Source organism: Danio rerio, chromosome 24 (assembly GCF_052040795.2).
Source record: "Danio rerio strain M-AB ecotype USA chromosome 24, GRCz13ab, whole genome shotgun sequence".
Classification (NCBI taxonomy): Eukaryota; Metazoa; Chordata; class Actinopteri; order Cypriniformes; family Danionidae; genus Danio; species Danio rerio.
The window spans coordinates 10,010,808-10,031,926 of NC_141044.1; the positions used below are offsets into that span (position 1 = coordinate 10,010,808).

The following is a 21,119-nucleotide window of genomic DNA, read 5'->3' on the forward strand; positions in this document are numbered from 1 at the left end:
AGGAAGTCAAAGTTAGAACCAGAGGTATTCAAGCTTTTATGTAAAATTAAAAACTTAATTGTATTAACCTACATTTTGTACGTATTTTTAATTTAAAATGTTGCTTTATAAACAACTCTTAGATGTCAATACATTTTCTCAATACAGTACTATTATTTATTTCCCTAAATTTTCTTTAGGTGGTCCTAGAAAGGTTTATAAAAGTCTTAAATTTGCCTTCACAAAACCTGTTGAAACCCTCTTAAATACCTGACTCCATTTTATATGTATTTGTAAAGCTACATACTTTCCATCAACATGTTGTGAACTTATACATAATGATATTATGCTAAAATAAATGCAGCAAGCGAGGCAGTGGCGCAGTAGGTAGTGCTGTCGCCTCTCAGCAAGAAGGTTGCTGGGTCGCTGGTTCGAACCTCGGCTCAGTTGGCGTTTCTGTGTGGAGTTTGCATGTTCTCCCTGCCTTCGCGTGGGTTCCCTCCGGGTGCTCCGGTTTCCCCCACAGTCCAAAGACATGTGGTACAGGTGAATTGGGTAGGCTAAATTGTCCGTAGTGTATGAGTGTGTGTGTGAATGTGGATGTTTCCCAGAGATGGGTTGCGGCTGGAAGGGCATCCGCTGCTTAAAAACTTGCTGGATAAGTTGGGGGTTCATTCCACTGTGGCGACCCCGGATTAATAAAGAGACTAAGCCGACAAGAAAATGAATGAATAAATGCAGCATAATGAAATGAAAGAATCCTGGGGCCCTAAATAAATAGTATTATGTTTTAAATTGTGCCAATATTCATTTAATTATAATTTATTCATTAATTTATGTTATTGTAATTGTAATTGTAATTGTAATGTATGGATGGATGCATCATGTATGTGTGCAGGCGGTGTTGTGTTGGAGAAGCAGAGTTTTGACCCAAGCTGCACTCATGTGATTGTGGGTCACCCTCTGAGGAATGAGAAGTATCTGGCCGCTATGGCCGCGGGCAAGTGGATCCTTCACCGCTCATACCTGGAGGCCTGCCGAGCAGAAGGACACTTCATACAGGTGTGTGTGTATTCATCTTTGAGATTAGCACTTTTTTCTGTCACAGTCTCTGATGTTCTGTTTGTGTGTTAGGAGGATCAGTACGAGTGGGGAAGCAGCTCTATACTGGAGGCTTTGCCATCCATTAACTCTCAGCAGAAGAGACTGGCACTGGCCGCCATGCGATGGAGGAAAACACTACAAGGCTGCTCAAACAAGGAGGTACGCATGCACATACTTGGCTTAGATTCTAGATTCCTAGGATTTATGTTCATGGTTCAGAGCCTAATGTTATTGTTGTGCAGGGAGCGTTTGGCGGCTGGATTGTGATGCTGAATATTGACCAGGCCAGAGAGGCTGGATTCAGAAGACTGCTGCAGTCTGGAGGAGCCAAGGTCTGTTGTCTTTTGTCATCTGGTGCCCTATTTACAAAACTTCCCAAGGCATCCCAAATGAAGTGATGAGATCCAAAAACCTCAATGTCATTTAATATTTTCTTCTAAAGACTCCTGTGTGTGTAGGCTTAGTAATTTTACTTTTATAGTGACGAATAAGTTATTTTTATTGCCATTAAAGTGAAATAACTGAATATAAACATATGATGCTGAGAAAAATGCTTATTTAAAGAGAACATAAGATGTCATTTAGAGTTTTTTTTTTTTTTTTTTTTTTTACATCTGAACTCTTCATATGTAGATACTAACTTGTGGATTTAGGTGAAATTTGTAAAGATAATAGGCATGTGCTAAGAGAAAATGTTTTGTGAATACAAGACCAGGCTCTAGTTTTGTATAAGTCTTTAAGTAGTTTGACTTGAGGGGGGGCATAACCTAAGGGCCAAACACAATCTGAATTTATTCACTAGTTATGCATAGAAACAAGAAATAAAATCTGTGGATTTATGCAGATTTTGTGTACAAGTCCAGGAACTAAAAGCATAACATACATAAAAAATAAAATGAATTCTCAAATTTTACTTGTTTGGTAAACTCTCTCATGTAACATCCGCTAAAATACAAACAATATTACTTGGATTTTTTTTTGTACATAAATCATCTGAACGTTTTCACTTTAGTCAATAATATTACTCAAATAATACTACATTTATGGATTATTAGATTATCAGACATATTGGCACAAGCAAATCCCTCTGTGGTGAGTGAGGATTACTGTGATAATGGCAATAAATGCTGCTTTGTTCACGCTTTGTGCATCTCATGTTCTGGTTTTACTTTTTTGGATTGAGAAAGAATATTACTGCAATCTGCGTTAACAGAAAGATACAAGATGTGCTCTGGTTTCAGCCTGCAGCCATCCCTTTGTTGTGTTCACACACAGCATTTTAGTCCAGATGGGACCAGCCGTGGTCGACACGAAACCACAACATATTTGATTTTCATCAATGCTAGTTCTTTGGCATAGGCTTGCTGTGTCCTGGTCTTTACATTTATTAAGAAATGGTTGCTTAAGGGACAACTTAGATAATTAAGGTAGAATAACTAACGGCACCCATACATTCATTTAGTTCAGTGTTTCTGAACCATGTTCCTGGACGAGCATCAGCTCTGCACATATTTCATGTCTCCTTAACCAAAGACACCTGATTCAGATCAGCTCATTAGCAGAGACTGAAAGACCAGAAATGTGTGTGACAGACAAAGAAGACATCCAAAACATGCAGTGCTGGTGATCCTTCATGAACATGGTTGAGAAACACTGGTTTTGTTGACCCTTATGTCTTCTTTCTTGCCATTCAAGTTTTCCTGAGATTACCCTTAACCTTATTACTCAGGGATTTCTTAACTTAAAACCACAGTTCACTCAAAAATCTAAATTTATTCACCATTTACCTCCTCAAGTCATTCCATGCTATTTTTAGTTTCCCTTTTCTGTTAAATACAAAAGAAGATATTTCAAATACATTCATAGCATTTGTTAATGGATGTGAATGGTTATATTGTATTTTTCAAAACTCATCAAGTTTGAAGGACAAGTAAACAATGTGACTTTGCAGGCTGTTGTTGCTCATTCCTTACTTTGTTGTTTATTTTTCTTGTATTTCACCCTTTCCTGCTACACAGGTGCTGCCAGATCCTTCTCCCTCACTGTTTAAAGAGACCACTCACCTGTTTGTGGATTTCAGTCGGTTAAAACCAGGTGATGTTAGAGTGGACATCAGTGAGGCTTCAGCTCACGGGGTCAAATGTCTTAAACCAGAGTACATTGCTGATTATCTCATGCAGGTAAGAGGTGCTATTTGTGATTCAAACCAGACAAACACAACATTTTTACTTGTTCTTTCACTTTGATAAAAAAAAGTGTTATTATCAATAATGATTTTGTGCTTGTTTTTAAGGCTGCACAAAAATAAATTCATATTTCTATGCAATCAAGAAAAAAAAAACGCAATTTGTTAATCACAAATGAATTGCATCGAATAAAATTTATTTTAATGTCTCTTTTATTAATTTTCAATAGCAGGTTTCCCAAGGATCCTTAAAAAGTCTTAAAATGTCTTAAATTAAAATACGGGAAATTAAGTTATTAAATTGTCTTAGATTTACCGTAAAGTGGCTGTAAGTATTACATTTCCAGCTGGTGTGCTCAGTGACGATAGGGAAGCACAGTGGTCCACCGTGAAACATCTAATAGTTGATTAATATGTGTGAAACAGGAGAGAAATGACCGTCTCCGTGATTTATTAGCTTGTTACGGTAGGTCGGCTACAGATGCTTACGTCGGTCTACATCTGCATGCTGTCATAACGCGGGTGTCGAACCCGATGGGTTCGTACTTAATTTCTATCATTTTAGACGGGGTCGGGCTGGGCTTGGGCCTGAGCAGTAAATAAACGGTCATGTGATGGATTTCGATTTGCGCAAGAAAGTAATCAAATTGTTGTTTACATCCCTACAAAGGTGAAACAAATGATGGGAAAAAAAAGGAAAAGTCAAAAAGAGTGAATTTTGACTGCTGCTAGTTTAATAAGAGCAGTCATTCTAGCCACTAAGGTATTTCGGCAGTCGCTCATACACTGCGTATTAGGGTAGAGCACTAAACAGCAATGTACAGCGAGCTGAAAGGAAAAATGACGGGGTCACTTGCTACACTGAAACCGCTGTCATGAAAATTAAATGAATGTTCTTGACTGGTGGAAGATGAACAAACATACCTACCCAAAACATGCTAAATTAGCCAGATCAGTAGTGCATCCCGGCCAGTAGCAGCAGCAGTGAAAGGGTGTTTAGTGCTGCTCAGTGAGTGCAGGACTGCGCTAAAGCCATGTACAGTGAATTCAACAATGTTCCGCCAAAAAACACATCGCCTAATCTTGATGAGTAAAGGATTTTCAAATTATAACCAAATATTTAAATTAAATCATAAAATCATAATGTAGACAGAGTATATTGGCTAATGTTGGCCTTAATCTTTTATTATTCAGCTTCACTGTCGCCTTATTGCAGATTGTGAAGAGAAGTGACAAAACAATTCACACAGAGCCTTCATCTTAATTTCATGATTCTCAATTATCATTTATCATTTAATTTAATTTGTTAAGAAAGACTAATTTTTATTGGTGTGTTGGCCAATTAAAAGGCTTAGTGTATGTACCCAGGCTTATTAGAGTGCTAAGATGTTACGATGTTACAGAGGGCTTATTTTTTTTTTTTTTTTGTTCCAACTTCCAAGTGGCCTATAGCCTATGTTATAAATAAGTAATGCTAACACATATAAAGGACTCACTTATGAAAAAAGGCAAAAGAGCTGTGTGCATGTGCACATTTGAATAATGTTGGCTCTAAACGTGTTTGGGCTTTTTAAAAGCTGTCAGTCAATATGTACTTGTCGGGATTTGGGCCCTATCGGGTCTAACTTTAATGGCCCGATTACAGCTTTAGTTTAGACGCCACCTCACAGACAGCTATAACAGTTTTATTTCACCACCAGACATCCAAAAGGCAGGCACTGTGGGTTATATCCATACTGTGACGAGGCACAATTCATTTAAATCTAATGAGGACATTAAATTAAGCAGCCTATTCCAAAGAAATTATGAAATTTTTTGGTCTCAAACCATATTTGTTGAGGTCTTAAAAAGCATTAGATTTTACTTTTAAAATAGTGCAAGAACCCTGAATAGGCATTATGTATAAATTTATTGTTTTGTCTGAAATAGAAATTGCAACTAAGTGGCTGTGAATGATTTTTCATCATTTATTCATTTAAATAATTTTAATGAATGACTTATAGAAAAAGGAAACTGCTGTATAATCAGGGCTTGGCATTAACCCCCGCCAAATGCAGGTAGATTTCAGCTGTGGCGAGTTAGACAGACACTCCCACTAGCCACTTTTGTCATAATTTCCAAATTGCCAGTGCTGGCTCGTCACTAAAAATTTTAATTTTAGTTTATGATCGTTTGTCAATATTCGTGCAAATGTGGATTTGCAATATCTCGCATCTTCAATACCTATAACTGTATCAAGGCTCCACCATGCACTGAGTTGCTCTTCTGCATCATGATAGTCACCAAATAACTGTGAAATATTTAAGTAAATGTGTTAAACCAACAGGCCTAATTAAATTCAGCCTTTATTCATTTCTATTGTAATATTTAAATGCTAATTAAAAAAAAAAATACTATTAAAAAGTTTAGGAAAAGTAATCTGCCTGATGGTATTTATAGTTCTTTTATAATTGCATAATTACTAAGCAATAAGTGAGTTTGGTTTTATGTTGGTTAATTGTGCAGTCCAGCACCGGATATTAATGTACTAGAGGCAGTCATGTGGAAATCCCATCACAGCGATTCCTTGTTCCATTGCTCTGAATAGTTTTTTTTTTTTTTTTTTTTTTAGAATTATTAGCTATGTTCATTAAATGCGTTTGAATATTTTCTTTTTCCAGGAACCGTCTCCTTCAATGGACGCTTACTATCTTCCTGGAGCAGCTGCCGATGAGACAGAGAAGGTTGTAGATGCATCTTCACGCAAACGGAAAGCCTCTGGGGACATGTCCACACTGAAGAAAAGCCGTATGAGATGAAATCATCCTATTTCAAGCTCAAATTAAATATTTAAGTCATTTTATTCAATTACATTGTACATGAATTCTGTTTTGTCAATAAAAAATATATATATAATTCAGAATGTGAAGCATGGTCCAAGAATACTGAAGTCTTTCAGGATCTGGCCTGATTTTAAAAGAAAATAGGAAAAACAGTTTGATTACAGGCCCATAGCCAGTGGGGGGGTTCGTGTGGTTCAGAAGACCCACCCCTCACTGACAAATGTCCAGAATTTGTCCCATACATGAGCTTATTTGTCCTATTTTAACGGCTATGCCATCATAATTTGTGAAAATAACTCATCGATAAAGGCTTTAAACAACACACCCCAAAACAGCAACCCGTGTACACGCCTCTAAATTTACACTTTTTAACACAGCATAATAACCATATCTGAATTGCGTTTTGATCTGAACCTACATTGGCACACTCAGAAGAACCATAATATTAGTATTAAATCTCAAAAAAGGGCTAAAATATGTGCCCTTTAAGACAGAGAAGAATTTGACATGAGTGAAGTCATCTTTCACTACTGACTGACTGTGTTGTTGTTAAAAATAGTGAAAACATTTTACAAGTAACTTTTAGTCAAAATTTTGGACATTTTTCTTGAAAGAAAATGTCCAGTAAAAAGGTGTTAAGCACCTAAAGTTAATTTTGAAGTATAGAAAAATAAATTTGTATACTAATTAGGCAATTGTTGCAATCAATATTTTTTATGTACTTTTTGTAAGAGAGGCTAGAAAAATCAGGAAGCTCTACACCAGGGGTGCCCAAACTTTTTCATATGAAGGGCCAAAATCCAAATATCATTGAGAACCGTGGACTGAAAATAAGTATACCAAGCTATAGTTCATAAAGTTTCCATGCATAATTTTCTAATTCATTTAATGTTCAGTATTTACAAATAAATACATTTTTTAATCATATTAACTAATACAGTAAAACTTTATAATGTATTACAATAAAAACAATCACATTTTTAACAGCGTAGCTCAATGCAAAAACACACTAGTATCTGCCTTGATTAGCTCACCAAAGACTCTGCTTTGTCCTCTATCCATCAGGTGACAGTATGTACATTCTAAACTAAATATGTGATTAATTTAAACCATTTCAAATGAAACATTTATTTTCAGTTAGGTTTTTTTGTAGTTTAACAATAAAATAAACCAATAAAAGGTTACAAAAATTTGAAATGACAATCTCTTAAACCTCCCTATCATTCTCCCTCTCTTCTCAGATGGCATGGTGGGCTAAATCATAGGTTACCATGGGCCAACTCTGGTCCGCGGGCCCTAGTTTGGGCACCTCTGCTCTACACTATTATTATTATTATTGTTACGTTTAAATGTTTTATAATTAAAGTGGACAAATTCTGACTGAGTAAAGTTGAATGTGCTGGCTAGATTGTCATTTGCCTAATAAATGACAATAGGCTGCCGCTACCTAGCTTTGATAGGCAGTTTTTAATTTAAAACTTCAACAGATTCCCTTTTCTTTTTAATGATATATGATGTGATGCATTTGTATTTTAAGAATAATATGTATACATACTTTTTTCATGTTTCTTTATTCTAAATCTTTAGAAAAATGTTTTGGTAAATCAAAAAGTGTGGTTGTGATAACCACCCGACAAGCTAATCCAGAAAAAAATGTGCTGTCACTAATATGCAGTATTTAAACCTCATCGTTAAATAGAAAATGAGGCAAATAGCTGCAAAAAGGGCCACTTTTTGAGATAAAAGAACCACCCCTATCACTAGGCTGTCTATGGCCCAGGATGAACCAGAATCAAAACCAGAATTTTAGACATCCTCATATGTACTACCACTATCTGCCCTGCAGAGGGGGCATTCTTCACACAATAGAAAGGGGCACTACTTAGTCATTTCACTTCTTCAGTTTCTTTTCAGCTTAGTCCCTTTATTAATCTGGGGTCGCCACAGCGGAATGAACAGTCAGCTTATCCAGCATATGATTTACCCAGCGGATGACCTTTCAGCTGCAACCCATCACTGGGAAACACCTATACACTCTCATTCACACATACACTACGGACAATTTTAGCTTTCTGAATTCATCTGTACCGCATGTCTGGACCAGTGACTTTTTTGCTGTGAGGCGATCATGCTACCAACTGTTACCCCCTAGCAGTCATTTTATTTGGTATATTACCATTTTGTGCCCATTACAATATATATATATATATATATATATATATATATATATATATATATATATATATATGTGTGTGTGTGTGTGTGTGTATTATAATATTTATATATATATAAACATTTTTTTTATTTTAAACCTTCCTCAAATGCATGTGCCAACTATATAAGCATTTAAAACAGTTATCTGATAGTGGGCAAACTAGATATTAGGCAAATCTTTTGTTCTCTCTTCTTTACTCTGATGTGTCAGAAGAGTCTATTGCATTTAATATGGCACCAAATCAGACTCAAAAATATGTTTACAAAATTTAATTCGTAAAATGTAAAACACAAGTTGTAAATACACAAATTCAATTCGTAATTTAAAAACAGATTTCCAAAATATACAAAACACGATTCGTAAATTCAAAACACAATTCATAAATTCAAAACAATTTATTAATACGTAAATCCAATTCGCAAACTCAAAACACAATTCGTAAATTCAGAACACAATTCATAAATACACAAAACAAAATTTGTAAATTCATAACAGATTTCATAAATACATAAAACACGATTTGTAAATTCAAAACACATTTCATAAATATGCAAATCCAATTCGTAAGTTCAAAATAATTCATTAATATGTAAATTCAATGAGTAAATTCAAAACACAATTCGTATTTTTAAAACACAATTCATAAATGCACAAAACACAATTCTTAAATTCAAAAAAGTTCATAAAGCAAATCCAATTCGTAAATTCAAACACAATTTATAAATACACAAAACACAATTCGTAAATTTAAACAGAATTTATAAATACGCAAAACACAATTCGTAAATTTAAACAGAATTTATAAATACGCAAAACACAATTCGTAAATTTAAACAGAATTTATAAATACGCAAAACACAATTCGTAAATTCAAACACAATTTATAAATACACAAAACTCAATTCTTAAATTCAAACACAATTTATAAATACACAAAACACAATTCGTAAATTCAAACACAATTTATAAATACACAAAACACAATTCGTAAATTCAAAACCGATTTTATAAGTACACAAAACACAATTCGTAAATTCAAAACCGATTTTATAAGTACACAAAACACAATTCGTAAATTCAAAACAGATTTCATAAGTACACAAAACACGATTTGTAAATTCAAAACACAATTTAAAATATGCAAATCCAATTCGTAAATTCAAAACAATTACTTAATATGTAAATCCAATTCGTAAATTCAAAAACCATTTACAAATGCTCCAAACACAATTTGCAAATTCAAACACAATACATAAATACACAAAACACAATTCATAAAAACGCAAATCTAATATGTACATCCAAAACAAAGTTCGTAAATTTAAAATACAATTCCTAAATGTACATCTCCAATTCATTTGTTGAATTATGTTTTTTACTTGTGAATTCACAATTTGTGTTTTAAATTTACGAATTGTGTTTTGTAAATAGGAATTGTGCTGTGCATAAATGAGTTTTTTTTTTCCCCAATTGTATTATTTTTGACACTGATCTGGCTCCATAATTTAATCCTCTATAAATGCGGTTCATTCATAATTCAGTTTAGCACTATACGTTCAGCGAATCCCCCGAGAGCGTAACAAGTAATTACATTTCCTGAAGGTGTTGCTTACAGTCCCTGTTTGACCCCTGGTGCAGTGCCTCCTTACAAAAAAAACATAAGAATCTTCTGTGTCCACAGCAACCGTTCAGTTACTAATGGCAACAAGTGCACCAAGTTTTTTTTTATGTACTTTATGTAATTCTGATGCTGCTGTTTGACTTATGTTATACAAACATTTAAGATTGTCATGACTTGTCCAGATAATTTGATCAATCTATTATCTTTCTGTAGTAACAATATGAATGATACTATATTTTTAATGCTTACACAATTATTTGCAGTACCATTTTTCATTTTGTTTTTCTCAGTTAAGCTCATATTAAATATTTAAACCCACCACCTTCTATAATTCACTCCCCCCCAACCGTCCACCACCCTTCTCTCTCTCTTTTTAAATGACAGATATTTATTTAAGTGTGCATGGAATCCCTTGATGCCTGTCACACACATTCACTTCATGCAGTAACTGGATTTACTGGAGAAGTCTGGTGGCCTACATGGGCATGTAAATGATTTAGCCTGGTCATGGCTAAGCCTGCCACCAGCCGACTACTGAGACCAGGGGGTTAAACCCCAGTCTTAAAGCCAGAGGATTACCATGTTGGATCCCCCATTTGTCACAGAAGCAATGGTTATGGGGGAAGGGGCTTTTCTGAAGGCTTTTTTTTTCACTTAAGAGGACATATCACCTTTTAGGTCATCGTATTTTAGCACTTGCTTCTTTTCCTCAGAATTGAATGATTAATTAAATGTGCTATAAATGAACGTTTCTACTCAAGCTGCTTCCCTGTGACTGCTGGTGTAGATAAAACCCCTTTGTTCCTTGCTTGTCTACAAGAGCGATATTGGGACCAGTACAAGCTAATGAGAATAAGCCACCCTGCTGCGACCTCTATCTGATAGCGATGCCGTGTTACTGTGGTAATAAGAGGCCATGTTGTAAGCACTGTGACCGATGCAGGTCATTGAAAATTTCCATAAGGTATAAATAGGGACTATGCCACTGCAATTACAAAAGTGGAACAGAGTGTCCCCTTTGTTACCGGCTAAAATCAGGACAGTTGTCTATTGCTATTGTTGTTAAAGCAGTGTTAATACTCTGATTGGTAATTGGTAAGTTTACTGGGTAAAAAAACAAATATGAAAGAACGCCTTGCTCTGTTAAACATAATTTGGGAAATATTTTAAAAAGAACAAAAATGCACTGTCCTTGAGCTAATCTGATGGCTACAATGGTTGGAGGTCTGTAGATATTGACTCTGCAGAAAGTTGGCCACTTCTGAACACTGTGTCTCAGCATTTGCTGACTTTTACATGGTCTACCACTTCAGGAGTTGATGTTGTTCCCAATTGCTTTCACTTTGTTATAATATCACCAACAGATCACTATATAGTAGTAAATTTAGTAGTGTAATTTTCACAAATGCACTTTGCACAGATTGTACCGCACTTGAATTTACTGAGTTGCTGAGAGATCTCTCAGAAATTGTAGCTAATTAACGGAGTAGTTTTAAAAATGTGTACTTCTCCCTTGAGTACATTTTTAGTGCTATATCTGTACTTTTACTTCACTATTTTCCTTTAACCTGCAGTCACTTCGTTCTTGTTTATGGTAATTGGCTAAAGTACAAAAATCACTCCTGTCCAATCTAGGGATGCTCATTTCGGTTAATTTTGCTAACCGACAACCGCCGCTCATTAATCGGTTATTAACGGTTAACTGGTCAGATTACTATTAATTTTATATTAAACAAATTGACGTGACTATTTTGTGTCCGACAAATTAAATATTGCATTTTAAAATACTGATTCATTTTTATAGCATATTAATAACAGAACATAACAACAGAGCATTTTCACGCACCTGCAGTGTTTAGCACAGAACAGAATAAACTAAATAAAATGAATAAAATAAATAAGACTGCCCTAAATTATTTTCACTTAAATAATTAATTTATATTACAAAACGAAAACACTGACTGATTCTTTTTAATAACCGGCATAGGCTGTTTTTTTTTCAATCATATGTTTTTTTTCTTCCGTCAAATAAAAATAGCTGACTTCCTCAAATTGCCCGCTCCACGAAAAATATGCATTTATTTAATGCCCCGCTGTTATTATTACAATCACAAAACCTTTTTACATTTTTAATAGAAATCATTATTTTAAAGATTATGTCCTGATGGTTTTAAACAATAGCGCACAGCACTAACGTTATACGGTTACAGAAAAGTTTGCGCTGTTATAATCTACCTTTTAATACGTTTTGGTGTTATTATAATCCACTATTAAAAACAACAACAACAATAACTGAATGTTTTGAATGTGAATGTAGCCGTGGCTGAATGCATTTTGGTTTCCGCCATGGAAGAATTAATGTAGCGGAAACTAAGCTCTTTAAAAGTTCTCTGTAGTTGTCTTGACAACACAAACTGCTGCTCTGGGATGAGCCGCGTGCAAAAGATGCCCCTCTTAACGCAAAGGCGCATTCAATCGGCCCCTTATGCAGTCAAACTAAAAATATATAAAGTAATAATTTCAACGGTTTAACTGATAGCATTAATCGGTCACAAACGCACCTTTTCGGTTAACGGTTAATCGATTATTTTGAGCATCCTTAGTCCAATCAAATCGCACATAGAAATAAATCGCAGCATACTGAAATACCTCAAGTCATGGGTGCTTTTTTAAATGCAGCAAACAGCATTAAAAATCTCCTAGATGTCCAACATCTTTACACGCAATGACCCAGAGACTGTTTTTAGACTGCATGTCACTGATGAGAAAAGAAAGGATGTCGACTGTATGATGACTAAATTCACCAAACAGCCTTAAACAATCACTAAATGGAATGAATGAAGGGTGGAAGGAAGGGCTGAAGAAAGTAAGGACCGGACTGTACAAATTAAGGAAGGACGAAAGGAACGAACAAAGGAATTAATGATTAAATAAATAAATAAACAAATGACCTAATGAAGAAAGAAAAAGAAAGAAAAAATATGAACTAACAAACAAATGAAGAGAGGAATGCATGAAGGAACGAACAAAAATGAATGAAGGACAGAACGAACCAACGAATGAACGAACGAATGAATGAGCGAACAAATGAAGGGAGGAACAAAGGAAGGACCAAATGAATGAAGGATTCAAGGAAGGACTGAACAAATTAAGGAAGTAGAGAAGCAAGGAAGGAACAAACAAACTAATTAATGAATACATTAATGAATAAACAAATGACCTAATGAAGAAAGAAACAAAACTATAAACAAACAAACGAATGAGCAAACGAAAAGAGGAATGGATGAAGGAACAAACAAAAAAATTAATGAAGAAAGGAAGGAAGGAACAAATATAGGAAGATCACTAAATGCACTATAGAATGTTACGTTTACACATTCCTGCATAATCTGCATGTAAACGCATCGACTTTTCACTGTCTAATACTTGTTCTCTTGAGTCCATTTAAAGATCTACTTATATATACACATATTTTGAGTACGATTTACAACGTATACTTTTACTCTACTTGAACTACATTTTTAGGCAAGTGGTACTTTTACTTGAGTGTGATTTTGCAGTACTCTTTTCACCACTGCATACAGTACATACTTACAGGAGTTGGACAATGAATCTGAAAGCGCCTGGTTTGAGACCACAATAGTTCATTACTAGGGCCTCCTTTTGCCGCAAATGCAGCATCATTTCATCTTGGCAATAAAAGATACAAGACCTGCACAGTAACCAGAGAGATTTTGAGCCATTCTTTTTGCAGAAAAGTGACCCAGGTACTATGTGATGCTGGTGGAATTTGGGTGCACATGGTCCTACAGAATGGTTCGGCAGTCCTTGGCAATATTAGGCCTAGGGAATGCCATAATATTGCAGCCCAAACCATCACTTATCCATCCCCATGCTTCAGCGTCTGGGTGGTATGCTTCTTTGGGGCTTCTCCACACTGTAACTCTCTCAGATTTGGCAAAGTAAGTAAAGGTGAACTTATCACTATAAAATGACACCATTGAAAACAACGTTTGGTATTGGCATGAGTGACCAAAGGCTTGGCTAGCAGCCTGGCCATGTATTTTAACCCTTTGGAGCTTCCAATGAACAGTTTTGGTGGGAAAAGGAGAGTTGAGGTGCATGTTTAATTCCTAGTGAGTTGGACAGCTGTGGTTTTGTTTTTTGGATACAATATCGATTAGCACCCAGACATCCCTTTCAGACAGCTTCCTCTTGCATCCACAGTACCTCACATTTGATATTAGCGCCCCTATTGAATTTTTTTTTTCTTTTTAAAATGTTTTCCAAATGATGTTTAACAGAGCAAGGACATTTTCACAGTATGTCTGATAATATATATATTTTTTGAAAGTCTAATTTGTTTTATTTTGACTATAATAAAAGCAGTTTTTGATTTTTTAAAAACCATTTAAGGTTAAAATTTATAGCCCCTTTGAGCTTTATTTTTATCGATAGTCTACAGAACAAACCATCGTTATACTACCCTAACCTGCCTAGTTAGCCTAATTAACCTAGTTACGTTTTAGAATGTCACTTTAAGCTGTATAGAAGTGTCTAAAATAGCCAGTGAAATATTATTTACTGTCATTATGGCAAAGATAAAATAAATTAGTTATTAGAAATGAGTTATTATAAATAAAAAACATAAAAATTATTTTAGAAATGTGTTGAAAAAAATCTGCTCTCTGTTAAACAGAAATCAACTGTGTGTGTGTGTGTGTGTGTGTGTGTGTGTGTGTGTGTGTGTGTATATAGAAAAAAAGTTAACAGTTAAAATAAAATAAATAGTTAAAAATAAAATAATAAAATAATAAAATAAAAAAATATATATTTAATATATATTAATATATATATTGCTAATATATATATATATATATATATATATATATATATATATATATATATATATATATATATATATATATATATATATATTTAAACTGTTAACTTTTTTTCTTCTAATTCTACACTTTTTTTCCTTAAGCATGTTGGTGTGGTTCACAGGGGTAACCTGTCATCCTCCAGTAGCTTAAATAAAGCAGGGTAATTCAAGTTAAACCACTGGAGACAGAATAACCCTCTCAGCCTAGTTCTCTAAACGCTCGCTTGCTGTTGCAGCAATATGTACTCATTATTATTCTGTGTCCGTATACAGTCTACGAATCAGTCTTAAAGAGCCGGTCTGACCGACACGCACAGTCATTAACCGTCTGATTTCACTCATCCACCTGCTGCCTGCCTGGTGCCTTCATCTATGATCTAAACAGGCTATCCTGTGAATTTGGGGAGGTGGGGCGGTGTTGGACTGGATTCAGATGTTCGCTGGATGGAGGCAGGGGAGGGTTTAACTGACCGCTCGGCTCCGCTCCGCTCATGTGACAGTCTGATACCGTGCGGGAGGCATGTGCGCGATGGACCGGTGACGCGGCGGCTTTAATGAGCCGGTTCTGCTGGAAACAAGAGGATTCGGACTATTCCCCTTTAGGTAAATCAAAACACCTTGTTCTCCGTGTTGTTTACTGCATGTCGCCTCACGGATTGTCTTTGTGTTCGTTATGACAATGTTAATTACGCATTGGTAGCGCGGTGTTGAAGCTCATAAGATGACATAAGTCTGTTAGAAATGATTATTGGTGTGGTTCAGCTGTTAAATGTTTTTATGGGTTTGCTCCGTCGGCATACTCCAGTGAGAGATGCTGTGTGGTGTTCTTCTTGCTGTGTTAACTGATGTGATTTCTACAGAGTCATGGATAAGGTGCGGGAATCATGGGAATCGATTCATGGTTCCATAACAGTCCCATGAGCAATTCCTTGGTATTTGGAGGAAGACTGTGTGCCTGTCATGTACTGACCACAGAAATCTGAGATGGAGTGATTTATGCGTTTCAATTATTCTACATAAATTATCAGTTTTGTACAACATTGCAAATGTTCTCCATTGAAACATTTAGGGGTTGAAGACAATATAGTTCTTATTGCCTATATTGACCACGGTATTAAATGATGGAACAATGGAGAGATTGCAAGACAAGTTTTACACATTATTTCATTAAAATATGTAGGTAGGTTGTATAAGTAGTACATTTTATTCTTTTTTCATTTTACAGAACTCAAATATGTTGGCATGCGAACAGTCAGTCAGCACTGGTTGGGCCTTCAGGTTTTAAAGGGGTGGTTAAATCTATTAATTTATTTGTTTCTTCAGTGGAATAATAAGAAAGATTGAGAAATATAAATCGCATCATGAATCATGTGGCCTGTGGTGAATCACAAACAGTTTTTGGCATTTTGAGAGTTGTAAAGTTACATAAAATAAACAACATTATAACATAATACATTCCATGAGACAAAACCATTGGTTTTTGCAAACTATTCACACCTATATAAAACTTTTAAAATCTAAAAAGCCAGTGATCTCATCTGAGATTGTGCTTGCTAATTTAATCTTACCTATTAACAACTTAAATTAATAGAAGTGCTTCTGGTTATTTACAAATAGTCTAGGCTACTTTACAGAACATCACAATTTAGGATTACTTTTGGACAACTTTTTTAACATAACAATCTTATTTGAACTATGTTTAATGTAATTTAATACTTAGGCCAGGGGTGCCCAAACCTTTTCTTATGAAGGGCCAAAAGCCAAACTCAACCGAGGCTAATGAGCCGTAAGAAAATATATATCTGCCTCGGGTAATTTCCTAATTTATTTAATATTTAAAAATAACATTGCTTTATATTAACTAATACAGCATTTTTTTAAAAACATTTTATAACAAACCTATAGCAAAAAAAAAAAAAATCTTGTATATAATAGAATGTAGTTACATTAAATTTTTTTTCCTTGATTTTCTCTCCAATTTCTTCTGCATAGTCTTCTATTCGTCTAGTGACATTATTTACATTTTTAAAAATTAGATTCATTTAATTGAAACAAGCTTTTTTGTAGCTCATCAATAAAGCACACAAACAAAAAAGGTTATGTCAAAAGAAAAATGACTATCTCCCTGAAAGGCATTTGACTCCAGCATTCTTACTCTCTTCTCAGATGAGACAGTGGGTCAAATCAAAGGTTACAATGGGTCCACGTTGGCCCATGGGCCCTACTGCATCTCTGACTTAGGCTATTATTATTGTTCTTCTTTTTGTTATTGTTGATGTTAACTAAATATTGAATTGCAAATTAATTTATGCTATATTAGCATGTTCCAAGAAGGAACATCTAAAAGACAAAAAAAGTAGTCTATTTAAAATAATAAAAAAAGTTTTACATTTTAATTGAAATTAAATAAATATTCTCTCTCTCTCTCTCTCTCTCTCTCTCTCTCTCTCTCTCTCTCTCTCTCTCTCTCTCTCTCTCTCTCTCTCTCTCTCTCTCTCTCTCTCTCTCTCTCTCTCGTCACAAACACACGCGGGGTTTCAGCCTGTAGTAATTGTGTGCTGCAGCTGAAGCAGAGTTGGTGACGATTAACGGCACAAGCACCCCTGAAAACATCGTTGCGTTTTGTTGTCAGAATTCTGAGGATTTAACGCGGATAAACATCATGTTATGCTACAGACGTTTTTGATAATTTTCTTCATATTTTTTAACAAGGTAAGCCACATTAAATCTTGCTCTAAATATCTGACTGGATAACTCGCATGGTTACAGCTGCACATTAACTGTGATTTGCGGGAAAATGCTAAGATGGTAGTATGCTTTTAATTGCGATGTTATTAAAACTAGACTAGAATTAAGTGTAATCAGTTATATAACATCTACCGATTAGCTATACCCTTTTTGCTTGTTTGTATTGATATAAATAGCACCGTAATGGCAAAGTTGTTGTATTGTTTACAAACATTAATAGCTGCATGAAACGGCTTGTAGGATTGTAGATGTTTTGAATAGTGTTTGGCAATGTGTGATTCATATTAACTGTCAATTGTTTTTTGTTTGTTGTTTGTTAGACCCATGTGACATGTGTACTGCCTATTCTTGGCCAGGACGCTCTTGCAAAAAAGATTTTTAATCTCAATGTGTCTTTTCTGGTAAAATGAAGGTTATAATAATATTAATAAAAATAAATAAATAATAAATGATCTATTACCAAGCAGCAATTTAGGCTATTGATATGTCAGGTAAACATTTAAAGCTGAACAACCTAAAACAATGAAAATAAAATAAATATTTGAAATATATTAAATACTTTCATACAGCCTACATTTTATATTGATTCACAGAAAACGCTCACTAAAATGTCATTGTGTATCCATTGTTGATGCCAGAAAACTTCTCCGGCTCTAACAAGAATCATTTGATGACATATTAAGATATTGTATTGATGACATATGAAGATACAGTTAAGAATGAAATTAATAGATATGTTTCATTTAAAAAAAATATTTTAATTTGAAATCATTTTCTGCTTTACTTATAATAGCTAGGGGTTACTTCACCAGCAAGATGCATTTAATGATATTTTAATAAGTATCATAGTTTCTTAATTTTTATAAACATATTTTTTCTGTTTGTTTACTTTGTTTATAAAAACATTTTTCTCAATTATTATTTGATATTGACACCAATAGGGCAGTATTGGTATTGGTAATTTTCATTTGAGAGCATCAACATCATTGCAGTATCCTCTTCTTTCTGACTGCTGGTAACCAAAAAAAAAAAAAACATATTTTGAAAATTCAACAGTATATTCATTATATTTTATTTATTAGATGCTTTTCTCAGAAATGATTTGAATTCAGCCTCGATTCTAAAACTTTTTCGGTAAACCAACTGTATGTGTTTTCCCTGGGAATCCAACCTCTGACCTCGCCATTGACCATGTTCTACAGCAACACAATCTGAAGGCTAGAAAACAGATTGAATGTTTCCTTTACCCTGCGGCTCATTCATTAATATTCAGTTCTAAATAATGAGGCAACTCTCTTAAAGCTCGAGACCGTTGCAAAGGCTCCTTTCCATAAAGATGCTCTATTTGTGAGCACTGAACGTTCTTTTTTGTGTGTGTGGTGAACAGTAAATGTTTAGAAGTGCAGGGTCATTAAAAGTTGGTCGCCAGAGAGCATTGTGAATGGAATGTTAGTCAAAGTCCTTAACCGAACACCCCCAACTATATGCTTTGTTCTAGAGGACAATTCCCCTGCTGGTTTGGCCAATGGGGATTCAGAGGGAGGGAGTCGGGTCTTGGGTCAAGTGGCGAGACACTGACATGTGTAGCTGACAACTTGTTCAGAAAGGGTCACCTGGGATGAGGCTGTTGAGCAGTGAGTGTCTGCTGAAAAGCGGAGGAGGACCTGTGATTCTTTTAGGGCAAAAGGCCATCACCCTTTTAACGCCACTGGTTAACTTGCTGGAGGGCAGCATCCTTATCTGAGCTAGTTCTTCTGTAAACATTGCATTCTTTAGTAATTACTGTGTCTGTGAAAAAAGACAGCATGCCTTTTTTTTGGTATAGTTTACATGGGATTTTGTTGGTTCTGATTTGCTGTTGTTTTTTATTTAATTTTTTATTTTGTCTTTACCTTTGTTTATTTATTTCTTTGCTTAAAAAAACTCTATATACAGTACAGTTGAAATCAGATTAAACAGATTTTTTTTCTTCTTTTTTAAGTATTTCCCAAATGATGTTTAACAGAGCAAGGACATTTTTACAGTGTCTGATAATATTTTTTCTTTTCGAGAAAGTCATATTGTTTTATTTTGGCTAGAATAAAAGCAGTTTTACATGTTTTAAAAACCATTTTTAGGACAAAATTGTTTGCCCTTTAAGCAATATGTTTTTCCGATAGTCTACAGAACAAACCATTATTATACAATAACTTGCCTAATTACCCTAACCTAGTTAATCTAATTAACCTAGTCTTTAAATGTCACTTTAAGCTGAATACTAGTGTCTTAAAAAAATATCTAGTAAAATAATATGTGCTGTTATCATGGCAAAGATAAAATAAATCAGTTATTAGAAATGAGTTATTAAAACTATTATCTTTAGAAATGTATTATAAAGTCTTCTCTCTGTTAAACAGAAATTGAAAGGTAAAAAAACAAGGGGGCTAATAATTCTGACTTCAACTGTATATACAGGCCCATAGCCAGCCTATTAAAAGGGGTGGCTTTTTTACCTAAAAAAAAATTAACCTTTTTGCAGTTAATTGCCTAAATTTTTATTAAAATATGAGCTTCAAATACTGCATTTAAGTGACACTTTAGGTCGGCTACTTTTTTGTGCTGGATTAGTTCGGCGTATGGATATCATTGTTATTATTATTATTATTATTATTATTATTATTTAAGAAAGATTTTTTTTACTATCATAATTTTTGGATTTTATTTTCTAAGAAATTAAATGTTTTATTTAGCAAGAAAGCATTATATTGATCAAATCTGAATGTAAAAAAATACTATATACACATATAATAAGATAAGAAATGTTTCTGGAGTACCAAAACATTTACTGGGGACACTTTATTTTAATGGTCCATTTTAATGGTATTAGTATTGTCTATAGACTGTCTGCTTAATATCTGTTGATACTGCTCCTTCAACAGACATTTTATTGACAATAAGAAACTTTGCAAGCACGTCAACTTACACTAACCCCAACCTAACAGTCTACTTATAATCTAATGAGAATTAGTTGGCATGTAGATGCAGTGTAACTTAAATTCAACAAATGCACCATCAAAATAAAGTGTGACAAATTTACTTGATTTTTTTTGCCTATTTAGTACAATGTAAAACCAAAAAGTTATGATGAGTCAAACCATTTTAGAAAAACAACTGCAACAAACCATTTAAGTTCAAAAACTAATCATAATGAGTAATGTGAACTTAATCCATTTGAGTAAACGAAGCAATCTGAGCAAAGTAAAATAAAAGTATAAATGAAGAGAACTCAAACCAACTGAGTACTGTAAAACCCAACGAGTCAAGGCAACTCAAACCATTTGAGGAAACTGATTGCAACAAACCATCTGAGAAAAAAAAAATAACATCTACAGTATACGAGTACTGTGAACTTACTCGATTTAAGTTGAAGTAATGAGGTATTTAATTAACTCATTACCTTCAATACTGAGTTAAAACTCTTTTCAAATGAGTAGAATTAGCTTTTAAGTAGATTTTGAGTTAACTACACTCATTTATTTTGATAAAGTTGACTTTACAGTGTATGAGTTAAATGTTATTAA

The 21,119-nt window shown here is 34.3% G+C and overlaps 2 protein-coding genes and 1 long non-coding RNA gene across 18 annotated transcripts in view; all 3 read left to right on the plus strand.

The window, feature by feature from the left end:
• Positions 1-6,176, plus strand: part of topbp1 (DNA topoisomerase II binding protein 1) — a 41,117-nt gene extending 34,941 nt beyond the window's left edge. For 4 of the 9 annotated variants that reach the window (XM_087308420.1, XM_087308422.1, XM_087308421.1 and 1 more), the window contains exons 24-28: positions 878-1,041; positions 1,114-1,242; positions 1,326-1,415; positions 3,102-3,263; positions 5,929-6,176. In XM_087308420.1, the coding sequence (XP_087164546.1) occupies positions 878-1,041; positions 1,114-1,242; positions 1,326-1,415; positions 3,102-3,263; positions 5,929-6,066 (683 nt within the window). In that variant the 3' untranslated portion in view covers positions 6,067-6,176. Of the gene's footprint in view, positions 1-877; positions 1,042-1,113; positions 1,243-1,304; positions 1,416-3,101; positions 3,264-5,928 lie in introns of all 9 variants that reach the window. The other 5 variants (XR_015524363.1, XR_015524365.1, XR_015524364.1 and 2 more) reach the window with 2 other exon arrangements.
• A 2,240-nt stretch (positions 6,177-8,416) lies between these two features.
• Positions 8,417-14,615, plus strand: LOC147831005 (uncharacterized). Its single transcript, XR_015524782.1, has 3 exons — positions 8,417-9,316; positions 9,360-12,286; positions 12,323-14,615. It is a non-coding gene; the product is annotated as an uncharacterized LOC147831005 (long non-coding RNA).
• A 687-nt stretch (positions 14,616-15,302) lies between these two features.
• tmem108 (transmembrane protein 108) overlaps positions 15,303-21,119 on the plus strand; it is a 130,519-nt gene continuing 124,702 nt past the window's right edge. For 2 of the 8 annotated variants that reach the window (XM_087309286.1, XM_087309283.1), the window contains exon 1: positions 15,303-15,438. Coding sequence is in view for 2 of the 8 variants with exons in the window: in XM_087309281.1 (XP_087165407.1) it covers positions 15,366-15,414 (49 nt within the window). In the remaining 6 variants the exon portion in view is untranslated. Of the gene's footprint in view, positions 15,439-17,355; positions 17,594-21,119 lie in introns of those variants that run through there. The other 6 variants (XM_087309281.1, XM_087309280.1, XM_087309287.2 and 3 more) reach the window with 3 other exon arrangements.